This window comes from Rhinoraja longicauda, chromosome 22 (assembly GCF_053455715.1).
Source record: "Rhinoraja longicauda isolate Sanriku21f chromosome 22, sRhiLon1.1, whole genome shotgun sequence".
Lineage (NCBI taxonomy): Eukaryota > Metazoa > Chordata > Chondrichthyes > Rajiformes > Arhynchobatidae > Rhinoraja > Rhinoraja longicauda.
Window position 1 is genome coordinate 33,503,410 of NC_135974.1, and position 22,225 is coordinate 33,525,634.

At 45.4% G+C, this 22,225-nt stretch overlaps 1 protein-coding gene across 2 annotated transcripts in view; it reads left to right on the plus strand.

Moving 5' to 3' along the window:
- The window catches only part of LOC144604706 (sterile alpha motif domain-containing protein 10-like), an 83,855-nt gene that overhangs the window by 38,656 nt on the left and 22,974 nt on the right, over nt 1-22,225 (plus strand). For both annotated transcript variants that reach the window (XM_078419354.1, XM_078419356.1), the window contains exon 3: nt 9,701-9,869. In XM_078419354.1, the coding sequence (XP_078275480.1) occupies nt 9,701-9,869 (169 nt within the window). The remainder of the gene's footprint in view (nt 1-9,700; nt 9,870-22,225) is intronic.

Genomic DNA, 22,225 nt, shown 5'->3' on the forward strand with positions numbered 1-22,225 from the left:
CCGAGATGCTGCCTGACCCGCTGAGTTACTCCAGCAGTTTGTGTCCATCTGAGCTAGTTACATTTGCCTGCGTTTGGTCCATGTCCCTCTAAACCTTTCCTATTCATGTACCTGTCCAAATGTCAGGAACCAAAACGTCACCTGTCCATATTATTCAGGGATGCTGCCTGACCCGCTGAGTTACTCCAGCACTTAGTGTCTTTTTTTGTAAACCAGCATCTGAGGTTCCATGTTTCTACACGGCCTTAAAAATATCTATCGACTTGGCCTCCACAGCCTTCTGTGGCAATGAATTCCACAGATTCACCACCCTCTGACTAAAGGAATTCCTCCTCATCTCCTTCCTAAAAGAATGTCCTTTAATTCTGAGGCTGGGACCTCTGCTCCTGGACTCTCCCACTAGTGGAAACATCCTCTCCACATCCACTCTTACCAAGCCTTTCGCTATTTGGCAAGTTTCATTGAGCCCCCCCCCCCCCCCCCACCACCCCTCATCCAACAAAACTCCAGCCAGTAGAGACCCAGTGCCGTCAAACGCTCAACATTCCCACTCATTCCTGGGATAATTATCATTACTACACCACAGTTTGCACTCTAGCCCCATAACAGAAGTGCCCACGTCGCGGGGCTGGAAACTGGAAGTGTACTGAGCTCATTCTGCTACCACCATCATCTACTGTAACAAGTGATGGCTCCCACTGACTGTCGCCGGAAGCTTGCGCCCTTATCAGAACGGACGATGACAGTGATGTAACATTTGAGACATGGAAGATGAACACAAAAGAAGAAGAAGATCTAAAGCATAGTAGTCTTCGTGATTTGGGGATGGTCTTCATGGGGGAGAGAGTGGAAAGGGGGCAGTGGAAACAAAAGCTAGTGGGAACTGAAAAAAGATGCAATGCAGACAGTGAACAAGTGGCTGTAAAGACTTGATCTGCCCGTATGACACAAAACCCAGGGGCATTGGTGAGATAGTGTACGTATGCCGCCAAAAGCAATATTGTGGAGGCGAGGTGAGACGGGCCCATGTTGACCAAATAATCGCGGAGGGAGACAGATGTGAACACTGTGAGGAAAAGTGCGATGAAAATTTTATTTCAGAAGTGGTATGGTGTCAAACACTGAAGAGGAGACACACGCTGACAGTGAGTTGGGACAAGGTTTCACATTGTTCAAATCAAGGCGTAATGACAATGACAGAACATAGTAAAGGAGGCCGAAGCCTCTGAAAGGACCAGATCACAGACTGAATGTGTATCCAGAGGAAAACCAGTGCGATATGATTGAGTGCGAGTTCATAAATAAATCATAAATTTGCATTATTACCAAATAGTGCAAGGCCTGGTAAGTGTGATGTGGAGAGAAAGTTTCCACTAGTGGGAGAGTCCAGGAGCAGAGGTCATAGCCTCAGAATTAAAGAATTTAAGAAGGAGATAAGGAGGATTTCCTTTAGCCGGAGAGTGGTGAATCTGTGGAGTTCATTGCCACAGAAGGCTGTGGAGGCCGTCAATGGATATGTACTGACAACCTTGGTACATGTGATCTAAGGTTCCATGTCACTTTGTTAGTGTGCAGCCAAGTATGCAGCCTTGTTCTGAAGTTTCTGGCATCTTCCTTGCATTACTGTGGTTTTAACATATGAACACTGCAAGACTTATTAACTGGCCACCTCCAAGTGCACTACAGCATGGTCATGAAGTTATTGTGTAGGAAGGAACTGCAGATAGAGTCATAGAGTGCTACAGTGTGGAATCAGGCCCTTCGGCCCAACTTGCCCACACCGGCCAACATGTCCCAGCTACACTAGTCCCACCTGCCTGCATTTGGTCCATATCCCTCCAAATTTGGCCTATCCATGTACCTATCCAATTGGTTCTTAAACGTTGGGATAGTCCCAGCATCAACTACCGCCTCTATACCCACCACCCTTTGAGGGAAAAAGTTACCCCTCAGATTCCTATTAAATCTTTTCCCCTTCACCTTGAACCTATGTCCTCTGGTCCTCGATTCCCCTACTCTGGGCAAGAGATTTTGTGCGCCTACCCGATTTATTCCTCTCATGACTTTATACACCTCTATAAGATCACCCCTCATCCTCCAAGGAATGGAGACCCAGCCTACTCAACCGCTCCCTATAGTCCTGGCAACATCCTTGTAAATCTTCTCTGAACAATATCTTTCCTATAACATGGTGCCCAATACTGAATGCAGTACTCTAAATGTGGTCTCACCAACGTCTTATACAGCTGCAACATGACCTCTCATCTTCTATACTCAATATAGGCACAAAAAGCTGGAGTATCTCAGCGGGACAGGCAGCATCTCTGGAGAGGAGTGGGCCGAGACCCTTCTACTCTGACTGATGAGGGCCAATGTGCCGAAAGCCTTTTTGACCATCTTATCTACCTGCGACTCGCAGGTACCATGCACCTGCACTCCTAGATCCCTCTGCTGTACAATACTTCCCAGAGGCCTACCATTCACTGTGTAAAAGATGCTGGTTTAAACCGAAGATAGACACAAAATGCTGGAGTAACTCAACTGGACAGGCAGCATCTCCGGAGAGAAGGAATGGGTGATATTTCGGGCCCCGCTGAGTTACTCCACCATTTTGTGTCTGTCTTGAAGTTATTGTCTTCAGTTTCAGCACTCACATGATTAATTCCGGTCAAAACACTTCTGAAAATGAAACAGTCACACCAGACCTAGGCAATATTGAGGTGTAGCCTGATAAGTGGTAAATAACATGTAGACACCATAAGCCCCAGGCAAAGATTTCTCCTTCAGACAGAATCTACCACCTACCTTGACAGTCAATTGCTTATCTTTTGGATCCTGTGGAGTTGCCATCGACCAGAAACAGTAGTTTAGTTTTGTTTATTGTTGTCGCGTGTATCGAGGTACAGTGAAAAACTTTCATGTTAACCAGACAGTGAAAAGACTGGACATGATTACAATCCAGCTGTCGTCTGCGTACAGATATAGGATAAAGGGTATAATGTTTTATTTTCACTTTTATTATGAATTCCTGCTCTCAGATTTATTTTCATTTTCTATTTGAATTGTGTACTTCGGGCGAAAAGACATTGATCACCACTACATTTCTAAGCAATAGACTGGAGAACTACAATGAGCTGCATCTTAAGTGAATGCAAAAGCAAGATATAGTCCAGTAAAGTCCGATTAAAGATTGTTCGTAGGTCTCCAATGAGGTAGATGGGAGGTCAGGATAATGTGGCATACGCACCTTGTGAATGGATGGTGCTTTGACTGGATTAAGACCATATAAACAATCTTCACTACGAATTTTCACACAATTATCTCATTTGGCTGTGATCTATTTAAGTACGTCCCAGAAATGAAGGCAGGAAAACGGTTTGAAAAGTACATTATCTAAATAGTGGGAAACTCTAAATAGAGGAAGCTGAGTGTGTTTGCAAAATATTCCTTGCACCAATCTGTAACTGATTCACAAAATGCTGGAGTAACTCAGCAGGTCAGGCAGCATCTCAGGAGAGAAGGAATGGGTGACGTTTCGGGTCGAGACCCTCCTTCAGACTGTAATCTGTAACTGAGATACTCCAGCACTTAGTGTCTTTATCTGTAAATAATAAATTGTTACACAGAAGCAACATATGTCGTAGACATTTTCTTGAATATTGTTTTTACATCAAGTCTTTCATGTGGTAACATTTTTCAGCATGCGTCTTAAATAAATTACGAATTATCAACAAATCAATGAGAAGGAAAAGACCAGGATGCTGACAGGCTGCGGATATATTAGTACTTCCACAGAGGAATTCAGCAATATTAATCAAATTCACACACAGCTTATGCCAGGAAAAAAAATAATGGTATGATTTTCCCCAAAGAATGTCCAGCAAAAGAATATTAGAGCTTGTATAATTTTGCATGGCAGGATTCTTCGATGACCATTCTACAATTTTCAAAGGTAGACACAAAATGCTGGAGGAACTCAGCGGAACAGGCAGCATCTCTGGGGAGAAGGAATGGGTGACGTTTCGGGTCGAGACCCTTCTTCAGACTTCTTCTCGACCCGAAACGTCACCCATTCCTTCTCTCCAGAGATGCTGCCTGTCCCGCTGAGTTATTCCAGCTTTTTGTGTCTAAGATCGGTGTAAACCAGCATCTGCAGTTCCTTCCTACACATTCTTCCATTTTTGTTGTTGAAGATTGTAGGGTTGATGTACGGGAGGTTGAAGTGAGAGGTAGCTTGCGTGTAACTGAGTCTGATGAAGGGTCTCGACCTGAAATGTCACCTATTCCTTTTCACATGAAATGCTGCCAGACCCACTGAGTTACTCCAGCATTTTGTATCTGTCTTTAGCCTATAACAATGTGGGATAGACGCAATGTACCACTTTGTCTTGGTGTTTAGTTTAGAGATACAGCGCGGAAACAGGCCCTTTCGGCCCACCGGGTCCGCGCCGACCAGCGATCCCCGCATATTAACACTATCCTACACACACTAGGGACAATTTTTACGTTTACTAAGCCAATTAGCCTACATACCTGTACGTCTTTGGAGTGTGGGAGGAAACCAAAGATCACGGAGAAAACCCATGCGGTCACAGGGAGAACGTACAAACTCCGTACAGACGGCCTTCTTACACTCATGCTCCTAAGCTTCATTGCTGTCTTACATCGTTCCTGCTTGAATTTTTCTTGTCCTTGTGAATGACAAGGCTTTCACTTCTCCAACATGCAGGTTAAATACGACCATCAAAATGTAATTTGTGTCCGCACCTGTTTCTCAGTGGTAGTTATGATATCTTAAGTTTGTCAATCCACCCGTTTAGGGTTGCTTTACAAAAGGTAGAAAGCAACAGAGGCGATCATGAAAAGCACTTGAGCGCAGGTCTGAAGACAATGTTCCAAGAGTAATTTGGAGCATGCCTTATATCTGATCTTGCACTATTTCTGATGCATGAATATGCCAAGCATAGCAATGCAAAGCAGTCGAGTTCCCCACAGAGACTGAACAAGCCAGAGTGAGAAGCCAGAGTGAGAAGATGAGCAATAATCACGAGCAAAATATGAAGTGCTGGAGGAACTCAACAGGTCAGGCAATGTCCGTGGAAGGAATGGAGAGGTGACATTTCAGGTCGGGACCTGTCTTCAGAAATCTGTCCATCGCAAATCATCTGTCCATTGGTGCAACGGTAGAGTTGCTGCCTTACAGCGCCAGAGACCCGGGTTCAATCCTGACTAGGGGTGCTGTCTCTACAGACTTTGTACGTACTCCCCACGACCATGTGGGTTTTCTCCAGGACCCCTGGTTTCCTCCCACATTCCAAAGACATACATGTTTGTAGGTTAATTGGCTCCGGTAAAATTGTGAATTGTTCCTAGTGTGTAGGATAGTGTTAGCGTGTTAGCGTGCTGGGTGATTGCTGGTCAGCGCTGACTCATTGGGCCGAAGGGCCTGTTTCCTCGTTGTATCTCTAAACTAAAACTAAAATTTCCTGCCATTTATAAGTGATTTTACCCAAGCTCTGAATTTGTATTCAGCTACTTCACAGCGGCAGCAAACTATGCACAACACCCACAAGAGTTTTTAAATCCTTTCTGTTACTTAATTCTACACATGTAAGCATGACTGCGTGCTTTTATCTCATTATACCCCCATAACAATTATGTGAATTCATGCTCAATTTTTGTTCCATTCTCTCTACCATTTCCCTTATCATTCCTATAATATGTACCTTACAGCCTTAAATGATAATTACTGACTCTTTGAATAATCCAGCAAATTAGTTCCACTCTCTTGATTTATCCCTTTTGCCAAGCCAATGTCAACTGTTCAATTCATTTTTGAATGTTAACGTTATATTCCTAACTTAAATCTGCGGCTTTCACCACCACCTTAGATATTGTACTGCACCTCACGAGAACTCATCATTTGTGAAGGTGCAAGAAACCGCAGATGCTAGAACCTTGAGCAAAACACAAAGTGCTGGAGTAACTCAGAGCATCGGGAGAGTTTTAATAAGCGATTTTACTTTTCACATTTGCGGGGAAAAAATCAAACAAAAACATAGCTCAGAGGCAATAAATTACTGGAGAAACAAGGGAACTGCAGGTGCTGGTTTACAAACAAAAAAAAGACACAAAGTGCTGGAGTAACTCAGCAGGTCAGGTAGTTCATAAGTTCATAGGTTTTAGGAGCAGAATTAGGCCGTTCGGCCCATAAAGTCTACTCTGCCAGTCAATCATAGCTAAGATAGACACAAAATGCTGGAGTAATTCAGCAAGACAGGCAGCATTTCTGGGGAAAAGGAATGGGGGACGTTTTGGGTCAAGACCCTTCTTCAGACTTCAGGTCTCCACCTGAAACGTCACTCATTCCTTCTCTCCCAAGGTGCTGTCTGTCCTGCCGAGTTACCCCAGCATTTTGTGTCCATCTTCGGTGTAAATCAGCATCTGCAGTTCCTTCCTATACATTCAATCATGGCTGATCTATTTTTAATTATTGTCTTTTTAACTCTTTTTAATATTGTCTTTTGACCTTACTAATGTAATTTTTTAATCTTATTTATCCTTGGAATATTACTGCTGAGGTGACCCGTTGTCTTGTCAAATACATTTCATTGCACCTGTGCCAACCTTCATATGACAAATAAAAAATTATTATTATTATTATTATTATCTTTGACTTGAAACATTTAACTCTTTCTCTTTCTACAGATGCTGCCTGATCCACTGTATTTTTCCAGCAATTTCTATTTTTATTTCTCAAATTTTCAGCATCAGTAGTTTTTACTTATTTTCACTTTGATTATGAATTCCTGCTCTCAGATTTGTTTCCATTTCATGACTTGAATGGTCTGATTTTGGGGGAAATAATATTGATCACACCTAAATTTCTAAGCATTAGATTGGAAAACTGCAACGGTGGAGGTTTATCACAAGTGGATGGGTGGATTTAAGTCATTGTGGAGAAAGTGCAAAGGAGATTTAGATGAGGATTTAAAAAGTAATTGCTGGAATTCAGGCCACACGCAGCTGGGATGGGGGTCATTTCATGGCGATCCAGAAGAAATGGCTCAGTGTGCCTGAGGTATCAGAGGTTTGCTGAGCTTGTTTGGGTATGCTGAGCTTTTGCTGGCACCTTCGCCAGATGGTGTGCTGTTTCAGTGCCAGCAAAACATAGATAGGTGACGTTTCGATTTGGGACTCTCCTTCGGACTGATTGTTGTGGGGGGGGGGGGGGGGGGAGGAAGACAGCTGGAAGAGAGGAGGGGCAAGACTGACAAGAGGGGCAGAACTAATAAGAGGCGGCGGAACTAATAGGCAGGTCCCACTTACTTGACTCCAGCACTTTGTGTCTATCTTTGGCATAAACCAGCATCTGTCATTCTTGGTTTCGTCACACCATTGGGTTGTCAGCTACTCAAGCAGAATATGAGGTGCTGTTCCTCCAGTTTGTCAATCTGGAAAAAAGGTCTCAAACCAAAACGCCACCTATCCGTGTTCACCAGAGATGTTGCCCGGCCCGCTGAGTTACTCCAGCACTTTGCCTCTTCTTTTGTGAACAGCATCTGCAGTTCCCTGTTTTTACAAATTGATCAGCCATGATCACAGTGAATGGCGGTGCTGGCTCGAAGGGCCGAATGGCCTACTCCTGCACCTATTGTCTACTGTCTAGAAGTAGTTGCCAAATACTTATATACATGTATAACACTAATTAGATTAAAACAATTAATAGAGACTCAAGAATATCTGCCAAATTGCCCAATTTTATAAAAGAGTGATTTAGTGGCGATATTATCTTCCAGAGCCAGAATCATGTACTGTCAAATGTTTAAATTTATAACATGTTAAATACAGTGAAATACCCTTTTTTTTTTTAAACCCTTCTTTTGCTAACAACTCCCCTCCGTTAAAAATAATTTCTGCGTTATTCGAATGTGCACAGATATTATATACAATAGGTGCAGGAGTAGGCAATTCGGCCCTTTGAGCCAGCTACGAGCCTGGTTCTAAAGATAGACACAAAAAGCTGGAGTAACTCAGCAGGACAGGCAGCATCTCTGGAGAGAAGGAATCGGTGACGTTTCGGGTCGAGACCCTTCGTCGGACTCGAACCGAAACATCACCCATTCCTTGCCTCCAGAGATGCCGCCTGTCCCGCTGAGTTACTCCAGCTTTTTGTGTCTATCTTCGGTTTAAACCAGCATCTGCATTTCCTTCCTACACTATTTTTCCTCTCTCTCTCACTGGCACTGAGTTCCTTCTTCTGCTCAGCGCTTCATTCCCCTTGTTATTATTTCCCCCCGATGAGAAACTCAATCTCCCCAAAAATGCTGACTTTGGGGTCTCTGGGTTTTTGGGGTTATCTTTGTGTTGGCTCTTGCCTTGACTTGCTAAGTCTTTATTTTTCCTGTCATTGTACGTATTGTTTCCTACACTTTAGTCTTGGCTTCTTTGCTCATCGTTCAACATAATAATGCAATTGAATGGATACGAGAGAGGGATACACCAAAAGAGGCGAGCAACTTTGAACGTAATTCCCCAGTGTCCATTCCCCTCTGAAGTTGATGTGGCAAATTTATAAACCTAATCCAAGGGGAGCTTTGAAATGCAAGGCCGTTATCTTTCACCAATTGATTCATGAAATGGACACAAAGGAATAAGGCAGACTCCAAACTGTCAGGTCGTTAATCCTGTGAAAGCTGATGAGAATTGGAGAGCCGAATCAAGGGATTTAAAGGCAAGCTTCTTATCCTGCAAACAATTTGCTATGTGGAACAATGATCACGTATATCTGCAGGGCCGAGAAAGCCTTATCAGCAAGCCGACAGTCCCGCCAGTGTTGGAGAACTACAAATAGTGCTGGAGTAACTCAGCTGGCCAGCCAGCATGTGTAGGAAGGAACTGCAGATGCAGTGAGATAGAGCTCTAGGGGCTAGCGCAATCAAGGGATATGGGGAGAAGGCAGGCACAGGTTACTGATTGTGGGTGATCAGCCATGATCACAATGAATGGCGGTATTTATTCACAAAATGCTGGAGTAACTCGGCAGGTCAGGCAGCATCTCAGGAGAGAAGGAATGGTCGCCCATTCCTTCTCTCCTGAGATGCTGCCCGACCTGCTGAGTTACTCCAGCATTTTGTGAATAAATACCTTTGGTTTGTACCAGCATCTGCAGTTATTTTCTTACAATGAATGGCGGTGCTGGCTCGAAGGGCCAAATGGCCTCCTCCTGCACCTATTTTCTATGTTTCTAGGCTGGTTAGACACCTAATGCTGAAGTAACTCAGCGGGACCGGCAGCACCTGTGGGAGATCTTGGAGGAAACCCATGCGGTCACGGGGAGAACGTACAAACTCCGTACAGCATCCATCGCCAGGATCTAACCCAGGTTCTCCGGTGCTGCAAGCGATGTAAGGCAGCAACTCTACCACTGCGCCACCGTGCTGCCGATGATGTCTTGATATGTTTCTGGGAGATGCATAGCGGTCACGTAAGACGTCGTTCTTCAAAAGGCATCATTGTCGCTGACTTTATTGCAGACGGAAATGTGATTTTTCAGAGACTAAATGATTTCTGACTATTCACAAGTTGTTTCATATGATGCCCTAGAGTCACAAAGCTGAGACCGTGCATTGGCTGAAAATCAAACAGCCAAATCAAAAACAAAAAACGAAATAAGACTATCAAATCTTTTATTTTGCAGATCGGATCCAGTGATGGAGATTATAGTTTTCACACAAGTCCGAACTTCACAAGACACACCAAGCCCGTAGTACTGTGGACCCAGCAGGATGTCTGTAAATGGCTAAAGAAACACTGTCCGCACAATTACCTGACCTACGTGGAAGCCTTCTCCCATCATGCAATAACAGGTACGCTCTGGGAACTGAGCACGAGAGGTGCCAACAGAATGACGGTTATCCATTTGTTTTGAGCACATTTTCCAAGCTACCAAATTAAATTTGGATTTGACGAATGTACATGAAGTTTTTTTATAACGAGACTTTTCAAAAGTGTTTTATATGGTGCACTAATGTTTCATATGTTGAAAGACTGGAGCGACTAGGCTTGTATACACTGGAATTTAGAAGGATGAGAGGGGATCTTATCGAAACGTATAAGATTATTAAGGGGTTGGACACGTTAGAGGCAGGAAACATGTTCCCAATGTTGGGGGAGTCCAGAACCAGGGGCCACAGTTTAAGAATAAGGGGTAGGCTATTTAGAACGGAGATGAGGAAAAACTTTTTCAGTCAGAGAGTTGTGAATCTGTGGAATTCTCTGCCTCAGAAGGCAGTGGAGGCCAATTCTCTGAATGCATTCAAGAGAGAGCTAGATAGAGCTCTTAAGGATAGCGGAGTCAGGGGGTATGGGGAGAAGGCAGGAACGGGGTACTGATTGAGAATGATCAGCCATGATCACATTGAATGGCGGTGCTGGCTCGAAGGGCCGAATGGCCTAATCCTGCACGTATTGTCTATTGTCTATTGTCTAAAATTGAAAGTGAGGAAATCTATGTACGGTTGAAAAAAAACCCATTTGGGTCCCGTTGTAGCCTGTAGCAGCCGTTAAATGCTGGAGTAACTCAGCAGGTCAGGCGGCATCTCTGGAGAAAAGGAACAGGTGACGTTTCAGGTCGGAACCAATTCCTTTTCTTTCCTCCAGAAGGCTCCCGTGCTGAAACGTCACCTGTTCCTTCTCTCCAGAGATGCTGCCTGGCCCGCTGAGTTGCTCCAGCATTTTGGTTCTATCTTCAGTGTAAACCAGCATCTGCAGTTCCTTCCTGCACATACTGCAACAGCCATTGCCTGGAACCTATCCTTTCCTGAAACATAAGGCACTTCATTACAAAGTTGTGAATTTGTGGAATTCTCTGCCACAGAGGGCAGTGGAGGCCAATTCACTGGATGAATTTAAACGATAGTTAGATAGAGCTCTCGGGGCTAGTGGAATCAAGGGATATGGGGAGAAGGCAGGCATGGGTTACTGATTGTGGATGATCAGCCATGAACACCATGAATGGCGGTGCTGGCTCGAAGGGCCAAATGGCCGCCTCCTCCTGCACCTATTTTCTATGTTTCTAAGGCACTGGTCAGACCACATTTGGAGTATTGTTTTCAATTTTGGGCACCATATGAGAGGAAGGATGTGCTGGCTCTGGAGAGGGTTCAGGGGAGGTTTACGAGAATGATCCCAGGAATGAGTGGGTTAACATATGATCGGTATTTGAAAGCACTGGGCCTGTACTCACTGGAGTTTAGAAGAATGAGGGGAGGCCTCATTGTAACGTACAGAATAGTGAAAGGATAGAGTGAATGTGTAGAGGGGATGTTTCCACAGGTGGGAGAGACCAGGACCAGAGGCCATAGCCTTAGACTAAGCCTTAGACGTACCTTTGGAAGATAGATCAGCCATGATTGAATGTGCAGAGTACACTTGATGGGCCGAATGGCCTAATTCTGCTCCAAGATCTTATGGAAGTCACGGCTGATTTAATGAACACACTTGTGATGCCGGTTGCTTCTGCTGGATAGTATTGGACGCAGTCTCAAGAAGGGTCTCGACCCGAAACGTCACCCATTCCTTCTCTTCCGAGATGCTGCCTGACCCACTGAGTTACTCCAGCATTTTGTGTCTACCTTCGATTTATACCAGCACCTGCAGCTTGTTAACCTACAAACCTGTGCATCTTTGGGCTTCCCACCTGCTCTCTCATCCTCCCCATGCTTCTGCTCTACAAGTGATGGCCACCAGCCGAGGAGCAGCGGATCAAAGCAGGGTCGGTCGCGCACTGCTCCCGTGAACGGTAAATAAACCCATCGGACTAGGCTCCACGTTTCAAGTCTTCCATTTCACCACTTCAGGGATTCACACAGCGCGCTGAGCTGAGCTGTGAAATGTCCTTCATCCCTGTGCCTGGAGACCCACTCCTTCAACCGAAGTAAACATGACTGAATCCTTCCCTTGTATTCACCCGAGAGAGACTCGCCACTCGGCAGCAGAGAATGAACATGTACAAGCCGCTGCCAACGTGAAATGGTCAGTTATATCTGTGGTATAAATTCAGCATAGCACGCTGAGCAACAAACCATGAAAAGTAAATGTCTGCAGTTGAAATCAGATGTTTATGGAAGGTTTGCTGCTCTTTGCTAGTTCTGATCAAACTCTTCTGCGTTTTAATAACCAACGCTCCAGGTTCGGTCTTAAATATGTTCACCTCTGCTCTGCATTCCCTGTTCTTTCTCAACTTCTCCCATCTCCGTGATATTCAATAGACAATAGACAATAGGTGCAGGAGGAGGTCATTCGGCCCTTCGAGCCAGCACTGCCATTCAATGTGATCATGGCTGATCATTCTCAATCAGTACCCCATTCCTGCCTTCTCCCCATACCCCCTGACTCCGCTATCCTTAAGAGCTCTATCTAGCTCTCTCTTGAATGCATTCAGAGAATTGGCCCCCACTGCCTTCTGAGGCAGAGAATTCCACAGATTCACAAGTCTCTGACTGAAAATGTTTTTCCTCATCTCAGTTCTAAATGGCCTACCCCTTATTCTTAAACTGTGGCCCCTTGTTCTGGACTCCCCCAACATTGGGAACATGTTTCCTGCCTCTAACGTGTCCAACCCATTAATAATCTTATACGTTTCGATAAGAATCTTATATGTTTCGATTCAGGCGGCATAGGGTTCAAAGCTGGCGAGCCGCTGCCTCTCAACGCCAGAGACCCGAGTTCAATCCTCGCCTCGGGCGCTCTCTGTGTGGAGTTTGCGCGTTCCTCCTGTGACAGCCTGGGTTTCCTCCGGATGCTCCGGTTTCCTCCCACATCCTAAAGACGCGCGGGTTTGTGGGTTAATCGGCCCGCTGTAAATTGTCCCTGGTGTGTACTGGGTGGATGAGAAAATAGGGTGACATGGAACTAGTGCGAACGAGGGATCCATGGTTGGCGTAGTGTTGGTGGGCGGAATAGCCAGTGTCCATGCTGGATCTTTCAATCAATTCGATATTTATGAGACTACAGCTATTGTTTATGCTACATTGTGAAAGACTATTTAAACAATAAATGTAGTGACAGAAAAGTATTCCTAAGTAATTTTTAAGAATACTTTGAAGAGAATTCGGCACGGTGGCGCAGCGGTAAAGTCGCTGCCAGACAGCGCCAGAGACCCGGGTTCGATCCTGACTACGGGTGCTGTCTGTGCGGAGTTTGCACGTTCTCCCTGTGATGGCGTGGGTTTTCTCCGGGTGCTCCGGTTTCCTCCCACATTCCAAAGGCATGCAGGTTTGTAGGTTAATTGGATTCCTTAACTTGCCCCTAGCGTGTCGGATAGAACTAGTCTACGGATGATCGTTAATCAGCATGGACTGAGTGGGCCGAAGGGCCTGTCTCCACGCCATATCTCTAAACTAAACTAAGCTAAACTAAACTAAAGAAACAGTTGCTTCTTTGCCCATCTAACAGATCAGGAGATCAGCATGTGATAAAACAACATGAAGTGTAGGAAGCAAGACTTCACATTGTAATTTATATCTTGGAAGATGGGTTTAATAATGTTTCATAAAGATAGTTGCCACAAATTTGGCATCACATTGATATAATTTTGGCTCCAGTGCTGATCAGTCTATTAAATGATCCAATTATATGGCGTTCAGGAGTGTTCCCTGAACAAAAAAAGAATAAATCACTAGCCTGGGCCAATAGTTTCCCTTTGTGAACCAGATTTCTTTCCCATATTTTGGGTGGGCAGGGGTTAGATTTGACTTCCAGCAACAGTGTGCCTCGATACACATGATAATAATAATAAACCTAACCCAAAAGCGACCTTTATCAGGGGATATCTGGTTATGTACCACACCACATTTTATTTCCGGTGGACACACTTCCCATTTGCCCAGTGGTAAACTAAAACAATTCAGTCAGATGAGGCAGGATGCAAGTTATCAAGCTGCATAATTTTATGGAAACCAATTTGTACACAAATTATTGAACATAATTGAATCTCATTTCATTCATTAAATTCAATTTACACTACACAGCAGAGAAATGTAATAAATCAGCGCTGCGTTTGTGGCCGAACTTGAGCATTTCTTCCTAATTGGCCATTTAGTTCTAACTCAGACTTTAACACGAGTGACATTTTTCACTTGTTCGACTGATACTCTTCCTTTGAACGAGCTAATTGACTGACCTTTACATATATCCTGTTATCCTCATGAATAAAATAATATATAAAGGGTATTATAGATATTAAATTGTATATGAAATAACTGCAGATGCTGGTTTAAACCGAAGGTAGACACAAAATGCTGGAGTAACTCAGCGGGACAGGCAGCGTCTCTGGAGAGAAGGAATGGGTGACGTTTCGCATCAAGACCCTTCTTGGACATTAAAATATTCTTTATATAATGTGACAATAGACAATAGGTGCAGGAGGAGGCCATTCGGCCCTTCGAGCCAGCACCACCATTCAATGTGATCATGGCTGATCATTCTCAATCAGTACCCCGTTCCTGCCTTCTCCCCATACCCCCTGACTCCGCTATCCTTAAGAGCTCTATCTAGCTCTCTCTTGAATGCGGTCAGAGAATTGGCCTCCACTGCCTTCTGAGGCAGAGAATTCCACAGATTTACAACTCTCTGACTGAAAAGGTTTTTCCTCATCTCCGTTCGAAATGGCCTACCCCTTATTCTTAAACTGTGGCCCCTGGTTCTGGACTCCCCCAACATTGGGAACATGTTTCCTGCCTCTAACGTGTCCAACCCCTTAATAATCTTCTATGTTTCGATAAGATCCCCTCTCATCCTTCTAAATTCCAGTGTATACAAGAGTAACATGTTATATAAATAATAAATCATGTGATTCGTTAAATAAATGAAGAGTTATAATCATTAATATGAAGAATTAAATATTATAATGTAAATATAATATAATTGTAATTAATATTATAATGTATATTAATTATTAATAATGATCACCATCAATCATTATTCTTAACAGCATGACAATATAATATAATATTATATGCGATGTTGTTAAGTATAATAATGAACAATAATATAATATACTAGACCAAGTGGACCCATTGGGCCCAAACCTCTCCTGCATTGGTGCAGCCCTCTCTCCTCCCCCGCCCCCCCCCCTCACCCAGCCAGCGGCCACGTGCTCCTGCTCCACCGATGGCGGCCGCCCGGGCCGGGAGGCAGGTTGCTACGCAACCTCCATTAGGCGGTGCCCGGGCCTCCCGGCCTACACTGTCCGATCCTACAGCAGCCCACGGGCCTACAGTGTCCGGGCCTACAGCGCCCCCCAGGCCTAATATGGGACAAGGGTGGTCCCGTACGGGACAAACCAATTTAGCCCAATATACGGGATGTCCTGGCTAATTGGACAGTTGGAAACCCCACTGATCAGTAATACAATAAAGTGAAAATGTCTTTTTGCACACTTGAAATGATGCTACTTGATGTATAATGTGCAGGTTGCTCTTTGAAAATTCATCACAGCCACAGGAACTGCTGGTCACTAATTTTTATAACAGAACCACATATCAATAAAATGAATTTAAAAAAATACTTTCCATTATTTTTGCCGGTGAAATAAATACCAAAGAGTTCTCTGCTTGTAGAAGAGGGTGGATCTATAATTTATATGACTTTCATGAATCGCAAAGCAGGCTTTACAAACCAAATGTATTTCTAAAGCTTCTTGTGAAAAACGATACCAAGGGCAAGATGTGGTGGGTTTTTGAGGGCAAAAGGTTATATGCATATTGTTCGCTTCCAGGAGATAATAACTGCTGAGAAATTCATTTTGCTGTTCACTCGGTGGTCATTTTACATTCAATTATTATTCTCTGATGTATAGCATGTCCTCTTGATGTGAAATCAAAGACGAAGTGGCACAAATCTAATAATAGTCAGCAGAGATTTCTGCAATTTCATTTACACTGCATTCTACTTAGAACTAGTTTTTTCTTCTCCTCATGAGAGTGCTTTGTGTATGTTCAATTCATGAGCATATTTGGGTTCTCATGCAATAAAATGTAAGTGTTTCAGAGTCTGGGCAACATTCCACCAACTTACTAAACATTTCGATAAATTCGGAGTCAGTGTTCAAGCATGTTCTGGTGTTCTCAACGATTCCTCTTCTCTGGGGCACTTTTTAAACCAGGTTAGACTTTGGAGATACAACAGACGCTTCAGCCCACCCAGTCCGTGCCAACCAGTGACCACCCCATACACTAACACCATGCTACACACTAGGAAACATTTTACAACTTACTGAGGTCAATTAACCCACAAACCTGTATGCCTTTGCAGTGTGTGAGGAAACCGGAGCACCCAGAGAAAACAGATGCGGTCACACGGAGAACATACAAACTCCGTACAGACAGCGCCCGTAGTCAGGATTGAACCTGGGTCTCTGGCGCTGTGAGGCAGCAACTGTGCCACCTGCTTTGTGGGACTGTGGAGGCTGACATTTAATACAATATCTCCTTGAGCCATTGTCATTATTTTCGTGAGCAAAACACGAAGTGCTGGAAGAACTCAATGGGTCAGGCAGCATCTGCGGAGGGAATGGACGGACGGCGTTTCGGACTCTGGAGAAATGTCCCGACCGGAAACATCATCATTCCATTCCCTCCACATGTGCTGCCTGTCCCATTGAATTCCTCCAGCACTTCAATAGTCAATAGTCAATTTATTTGTCACATACACATAAATGTGCAGTGAAATTAAAGATTACCCACAGTCCAACAATAAGAGCAATAAAAATAAGCAATAACACACACAATCACAAACCAACACCAAACAAAAAAGAAACATCCATCACAGTGAGTCTCCTCCAGTCACCTCCTCACTGTGATGGAAGGCCAGAATGTATTTTCTCTTCCCCTGCCGTCTTCTCCCGCGGTCATGGCTGTTGAAGTTGCCACGTTCCAGGCCGCACCGGACGGTGAAAGGTCCGCAGCGGGCCGACCCAAGCCCCGCGACTCAGGGCGGGCGAAGTCGCTGCCGCTGCACGTCGGGGCGGTCGTGGCTCAGGATTTCAGCATCTGCAGTCTCTTAGTATCGTCATTGCTTTCTTTCTTTTAGGCTCCCGACCGCACCGATCCTTCTCAAATCAACATGAGCACCTGGACCCTTTTGCAGCCACTTACCCTTCCCAATGTCCTCAGAGACGATGCTGCAAAATGCAAACGATTGTTCCACTATTGTTCAGAAGTTCAGAAGTGACAGGAGCAGAGTTAGGCCATACGGACCATCAAGTCTACTCCGCCATTCAATCGTGGCTGATCTATCTTTCCCTCCTAAAACCCCATTCAACTGCCTTCTCCCCCATAATTCCTGACACCTTTACCAATCAAGAATCTGTCAATCTCTGCCTCAAAAATAACCATTGACTGGGCCTCCACAGCCGTCTGTGGCAAGGAATTCCACGGATTCACCACCCTCTGATGAAATAAATTCTTCCTCATCTCCTTCCAAAAGGAACGTCCTTTAAATCTGAGGCTGTGCCCTCTGGTCCTCGACTCTCCCACTAGTGGAAACATCCTCTCCACATCCACTCTCTCCAGGCCTTTCTCTGAATATTTTTTTCTCTCCGGTAGTTTGAGAAGTCAACTGGCACTAGGGTTGCCAACTGTCCCGTATTAGCCGGGACATCCCGCATTTTGGGCTAAATTAGTTCGTCCCTTGCTGGACCGCCCTTGTCCCGTATTAGTAAGGTTGCCAACTTCCTCACTCACAAATAAGGGACAAAGGGTGACGTCACCGCCATTGGTGGAGTGGGAGCACGTGGCCTCTGGCTGGGTGAGGTCACATGGGGCGCGGGGCGGTGACATCACCTTGTCCCGTATTTGGGAGTGCGGATGTTGGCAACCCCTAGCTGGCACTTGTAATGCTGTGTCAAGTCAAGTCAAGTCAAGTCAATTTTATTTGTATAGCACATTGAAAAACAACCCACGTTGACCAAGGTACTGTACATCAGTTCAGGTATTAAGAACGAACATACAATGGCACCCAAACATAACAGCACGTACATAAACAGTTCACAGTGCCCCCTCAGAGGGCCTCAAACGCTAGAGAGTAGAAATAGGTTTTGAGCCTGGACTTAAAGGAGTCGATGGAGGGGGCAGTTCTGATGGGGAGAGGGATGCTGTTCCACAGTCTCGGAGCTGCAACCGCAAAAGCGCGGTCACCCCTGAGCTTAAGCCTAGACCGCGGGATAGTCAGTAGCCCCAAGTCGGCCGACCTAAGGAACCTGGAGATAGAATGGTGGGTTAGAAGATTTTTTATATAGAGGGAGGGAGGGGGGGGGGGGGGGGGGGGGCAAGTTGGTTTAGGGCTTTGTATGTGGATAGGATGCATGTGTATGTCCTACCGTTGTTGCAAACTCTGCCCATGCCCTGACAGCTGCTGGGTGGCATTCAGTACAGTGGGCAGAGTGAAGATACAGAATACAGAATACAGAATACAGAGCTTTATTTGTCATTCGATACAAAGGTACCGAACGAAATTACGTTACCAGCAGTCACACAAAAAAAAAAGAAACACAAGACACATGACCCCAACACAAACATCCATCACAGTGACTCCAAACACCCCCTCACTGTGATGGAGGCAACAAAACTTCCGCTCTCCTCCCCACGCCCAAGTCCCCGCGGCCGAGCCGCACCGGGCGCTGAAACATCCCGCGGCCGAGCCGGGCGATGGAAGGCCCCGTGGCCGTACCGTGCGCAGCTAAGTCCCGCAGCCGAGCCGAGCCGGGCGATGGAAGGCCCCATGGCCGAGCCGCACCAGCGATGTAAAGTCCCGCGGCCGAGCCACACCAGTGATGTAAAGTCCCGCGGCCGAGCCGCGCCGGGCGATGTTAGGTCCTGCGGCCGAGCCGCACCGGGCGATGGAAGGCCCCGCGGCCTAGCCGCACCAGTGATGTAAAGTCCCGCGGCCGAGTCGCGCCGGGCGATGGAAGGCCCCGCGGCCGAGCCACACCTGGCGCTGAACCGTCCCGCGGCCGTACCGGGCGATGGAAGGCCCCGCGTCCGAGCTGCACCGGGCACTGTTAAGTCCAGCGGCCGAGCCGCACCGGGCGATGGAAGGCCCCGCGGGCGATGGAAGGCCCCGCGTTTTAGTTGCACCACAGAAAGCATTTTATCAGGATGCGTCACAGCTCGGTTTGGGAACAGCTCCATCCAAGGCCGCAAGAAATTGAAGCGAATCGTGGACGCAGCCCAGACCGTCACACAAAACCAACCTCCCTTCCATCGATTCCATCTACACCTCGCGCTGCCTCGGCAAGGCCAGCGGCATCATCAAGGACGAGTCACGTCCCGGCCACTCCCTCTTCTCCACTCTCCCATCAGGCAAGAGGTACAGAAGTATGATAACGCACACCTCCAGATTCAGGGACAGTTTCTTCCCAACTGTTATCAGGCAACCGAACCATCCTACCACAACCAGAGAACAGTGCTAAACTACTATCTACCTCTTTGGTGACCCTCGGACTATCCTTGATCGGACTTTGCTGGCTTTACCTTGCAATAAACGTTATTCCCTTATGTATCTATGCACTGTAAATGGATAGTTGGTAATTGTGTATTGTCTTTCTGCTGACTGTTTAGCAGGCAGAAAATGCTCTTCACAGTACCTCAAAATGTTGGAGTAACTCAGCGGGACAGGCAGCATCTTTGGAGAGAAAGAATGGGTGACGTTTTGGATCGAGACCCTTCTTCAGACACATCAGTCTGAAGAAGGGTCTCGTCCCGAAACGTCACCCATTCCTTCTCTCCAGAGCTGCTGCCTGACCCGCTGAGTTACTCCAGCATTTTGTGATACCTTTGATTTGTACCAGCATCTGCAATTATTTTCCTACACAACTTTCACAGAACCTCGGTCCAGGCGACAATAAATTAAACTGAACTGTAACACTGGGTTCTCAGGCACCACGCTGCTTCATTCATAGAGAGATAGCAGCCATGAAATCAGCGCCAGAACTTAACGAGCCGGTGCTGCAGTAATTATAATTGTGAATTTTGTGAACGCGCATGCTCTCACTAAACTACGCTGGATGTCATTAAGCTGGAAAGAGTTCGGGGAAGATTTACGAGGAGGTTGCCAGGACTAGAAGCGATGAGCTACGGGGCGTGCAGCGTAGGTTTACTAGGTTAATTCCTGGAATGGCGGGACTGTCGTATGTTGAAAGACTGGAGCGACTAGGCTTGTATACACTGGAATTTAGAAGGATGAGAGGGGATCTTATTGAAACATATAAGATTATTAAGGGGTTGGACACGTTAGAGGCAGGAAACATGTTCCCAATGTTGGGGGAGTTCCGAACCAGGGGCCACAGTTTAAGAATAAGGGGTAGGCCATTTAGAATGGAGATGAGGAAAAACTTTTTCAGTCAGAGAGTTGTGAATCTATGGAATTCTCTGCCTCAGAAGGCAGTGGAGGCCAATTCTCTGAATACATTCAAGAGAGAGCTAGATAGAGCTCTTAAGGATAGCGGTCAGGGGGTATGGGGAGAAGGCAGGAACGGGGTACTGATTGAGAATGATCAGCCATGATCACATTGAATGGCGGTGCTGGCTCAAAGGGCTGAATGGCCTCCTCCTGCACCTATTGTCTATTGTCTATTGTCTATTGGGAGAGGTTGGGCAGGCGAGGTCTTTATTCCTTGGAGCGCAGGAGGCTGAGAGTTAGGATTGCCAACTTTCTCGCTCCCAAATACGGGGCAAGGTGACGTCACCCTTTGTCCCTTATTTGGGAGTGAGGAAGTTGGCAACCCTACCAATACGGGACACAAGGGCAGTCCCGTACGGGACTAACCAATTTAGCCAAAAATACAGGATGTCCCAGCTAATACGGGACAGTTGCCAAAGGAGCACTAAATCAGAAGGGGAAAAGATAAAAAAGTTACTCCTCAGGTTCCTACTAAATCTCCCCCCCCCCCCCACCCCCCCCCCCCCTCCACTCCTTAAACATCTTTCCTCTGATTCTCGATTCCCCTACTCTGGGCAAAAGACTCTTGACTATTTACCCGATCTGTTCCTCTCATGATTTTGTACACTTGCCATTTTAGCAAATATATTTTGAACATCTTTCTTTTGATTTTTCTTCCATTACTACGATCGGAATTTCAACATCAACAAATAATTTTTTCCACGTTTGAACTTTGCTGGAACTCAGACCTGTTGCAGCTTTCCAAGGTTAGCTGGAGAATAATCTAATGGAATCAGTCGGCAGTCACGATACCTCTCTCTCACATTGATCTTCCACCTCTCCATTTAATTTACCGAAAATTCTCAGTGAGCCAAGCCCTGACTTCGAGAATATTTTCAAGCATGACTAATTGAGTTGCCCTGGTATTACTTTGGAATATCCAGTTTCTGAATGTATCATCCTGTTGCCAATTCACTGTAAAATATTGGTAATAAAATCTCTCCAGTTTCTGCAAGTACTGTTGCTTTATTGAGTTCCATGTCTAGTTTGTGATATTGAATGAGAGACGGAAACGTTATTGAAAGTTCCTTTTTTAAGACAGGATATAATGGGATAAAGACAACAAACAAAAAAACGTGACCATCAAGTTCAAGATCAGCTTCTTCCCAACAACCTTCATGCTTTTGAACACCACACAACACTAACTTCAACTATGAACTTCTATAGACTGTCTTTTGTTGCACTGTGGACTTGTTTTTTTTTTTGCACTTGTATTGTAGTTATTTATTCCGTTTTATTTTATTATATATTATCTACATACCCAGGAGCAAAGAAATCCTTCTGCAGTTGTATAGGGCCCTGGTGAGGCCACATCTGGAGTAGTGTGTGCAGTTTTGGTTTCCTAATTTGAGGAAGGACGTCCTTGCTATTGAGGCAGTGCAGCGTAGGTTCACGAGGTTAATCCCTGGGATGGAGGGACTGTCACATGAGGAAAGATTGGAAAGACTGGGCTTGTATTCACTGGAGTTTAGAAGGATGAGAGAAGATCTTATAGAGACATATAAAACGACTAGACAAGCTAGATGCAGGAAAAATGTCCAGAACCAGGGGACACAGTCTAAGAATAAAGAGGAGGCCATTTAAAACTGAGGTGGGAAGAAACCTTTTCACCCAGAGAGTTGTGAATTTGTGGAATTCTCTGCCACAGAGGGCAGTGGAAGCCAATTCACTGGATGAATTTAAAAGAGAGTTAGATAGAGCTCTAGGGGCGAGTGGAATCAAG